The sequence below is a fragment of the Propithecus coquereli genome, unplaced genomic scaffold (genome assembly GCF_000956105.1).
Source record: "Propithecus coquereli isolate 6110/MARCELLA unplaced genomic scaffold, Pcoq_1.0 Scaffold223, whole genome shotgun sequence".
Classification (NCBI taxonomy): domain Eukaryota; kingdom Metazoa; phylum Chordata; class Mammalia; order Primates; family Indriidae; genus Propithecus; species Propithecus coquereli.
This window is the reverse complement of record NW_012147523.1, coordinates 4,490,146-4,492,340: the sequence shown is the minus strand read 5'-3', so window position 1 is coordinate 4,492,340 and position 2,195 is coordinate 4,490,146. Positions and strand designations below refer to the sequence as shown.

Below are 2,195 nucleotides of genomic sequence, written 5' to 3'. Positions count from 1 at the left end.
GTGCCTAATACACCCCTAGGAAGGTGGGTTTTATAGGAGGTTTGGCTGGAAGTTTGGGGAGGGTGAATTCTTTAAGCCTAACATCATGTACATTGATGTGATTTCCTGTTCACTATCCATCTACCCACACTAGAATGTAAGCTCCAAGAAGGCAAGAATGTTTCTGTCTTGTTCACGAGCTAGCCCTAGCACCAGGGACAGTGCCTGGTTCGTAGTCAGGGGCTCAGAAATACCCAGTGGAGAAAGGAAGGAAGAAATGGCAGCCTCAGGGAGAGGTGAACAGGGCACAGCAGACTCAGAGCCTCCAGTCAGGACTGTCTGCCTCTGGCTTCCAGAAAACACTGCCAGTGTTGAATGCTTGCCATGGACTACTTCAGCTCGACCACCAAGGCCGCCACCCAGCACCCAAGCTTAGCACCATGTCAGTGACACAGATGTCACTAGATACATCCAGGGATGTCGTCCATTTCACGGCCAGACTCCTGTGATGGCTGGGAAATTCTTCCTCTAAGAGCCCAGGTCTGACCTCAAGGACGGACAGAATACGCTCACTCCCTCGTCCACCAGCGAGTCAACAAACGTTTGCTGAGGACCCCGTAGACTGACAGGAGGCAGAACTCACACACCTGAAAAGATACAGGGAACACAAGTGTAGAAATAAACAGACCACCAGAATGAGAATAGAGACAATTCATTCAGAGCTTGCTCTAGCAAAGGAGTCAGCCACCGTCACTTGTGTTTGGCAGAGACCCAGAGGCAGGCAGGGAGTGGGAAAGCTGTGTCATGAAAAAAATGGGAGGCTTCAGGTGTGCCCTGGCTGGAGGTCACTGGCACAGGCAGGCGGAAGGCAGGCTCATTAGAAGTGGGGCATCTGATGTTGGGTTGGGGGGCATATTTGGCTTTCTCGGTGAGTTCTGAGTTGGAAGCAGAAACAAAAATAGGGAAGCTGACAGTCATTGACCCAACCCTGACCATTCTGGGACAATTGCTGCAGCAGTTGTGGGTCAGAGTTCTACTGTTGCGTTGTCTGGCCATTATATGTTTGTAAATTCAAACAAGGCAGGACATAGCGTGACGCAGCCACATATCGGGGATGGGGTGAGAGGTCAGGAATGGATGGTCTTCCCAGGGAAACTAGCCCAGAGCACAGGCCTCCACATTCATCCCTTCCCTCAGCAATGCGAACTTTGAGACTGCTTTAAGGAGGGTCAGTCGGAGCTTGCAACGCCTGGGGATCTGTGTGAAGGGAACCCAGGGCGTCCTCAACCTCGCCCTCTCTTTCCACAGTGTTCTGTTTGCCTCCGGCTTTTGTCTTGCAGAGGCTGCAGGGGAACGAGCCCCAGTTTTCAGCATGGGGGGACTCTGAAGATTGGCTTTCCACTCACAGTTTAAAGTTTGAGAAACTCAGCTTGGCTGACCTGATAAGTCAGGGCACCGCAGTGTAAGTCCGGAGCCATTCCCCTCCCTCTTCCCCCAAGGCTGTCGCGACACGTGCAGCCCCCTGGGCCTGAGCAACCCCCTCATAAGACTTTGCCTCTTCAGGGAAGAAGACACCAGTGTCCTGCAGAAAATGCATTTCTCCACCCAGATCATCCACCACTTTGAATCGAAGCTTTCTGAGTAAGTGAGTTTGTCAATGTCCTCCCAACACACTGGAGCTCAAGAATGATCTCATTTCAGCAGACTGAAAGTAACTGTTCGGACAGCAATCTCTGTGGGACCTTGGACAGGTCTCTTCCCACTTCTAGCCCCAGTTTCCTCTTTTCTCACATGAAAAGGTTGGATCAGATCAATGTCTCTCAGCCTTTAAAAATCCATGGTTCCGGTTGGTCCGAGTGCAGTGGTGTTTACAACTAATTGATCACAACCAGTTACAGATTCCTTTGTTCCTTCTCCACTTCCACTGCCTCACTTGACCAGCCTTTAAAAAAAAAAAAAAATCCATGGTCCCTTTGGATGAACACCTAAAACCTCACAGCTTCATCTGATGTTTGATTGTTGAAAGTGACTGCTTTCAGTGTCAAATTGGTTGGCTTCATTCCTGTGCATGTCAAAATATGCATGCACCCCACTCCTAAACCAGATTTTAACAGCACATGTATACATGCAAATACACACACACACACACACACACACACACACATCTATTGATAAATAAACTACTTGATCAGTAAACAGGATGCTTCTTAAGATTT

The 2,195-nt window shown here is 49.4% G+C and overlaps 1 protein-coding gene across 1 annotated transcript in view; it reads left to right on the top strand.

The window, feature by feature from the left end:
- The window catches only part of VWA3A (von Willebrand factor A domain containing 3A), a 73,645-nt gene that overhangs the window by 218 nt on the left and 71,232 nt on the right, over positions 1–2,195 (top strand). The window contains exons 2-3 of the mRNA XM_012644941.1: positions 1,320–1,441; positions 1,543–1,620. Of these exons, the coding sequence (XP_012500395.1) occupies positions 1,320–1,441; positions 1,543–1,620 (200 nt within the window). The remainder of the gene's footprint in view (positions 1–1,319; positions 1,442–1,542; positions 1,621–2,195) is intronic.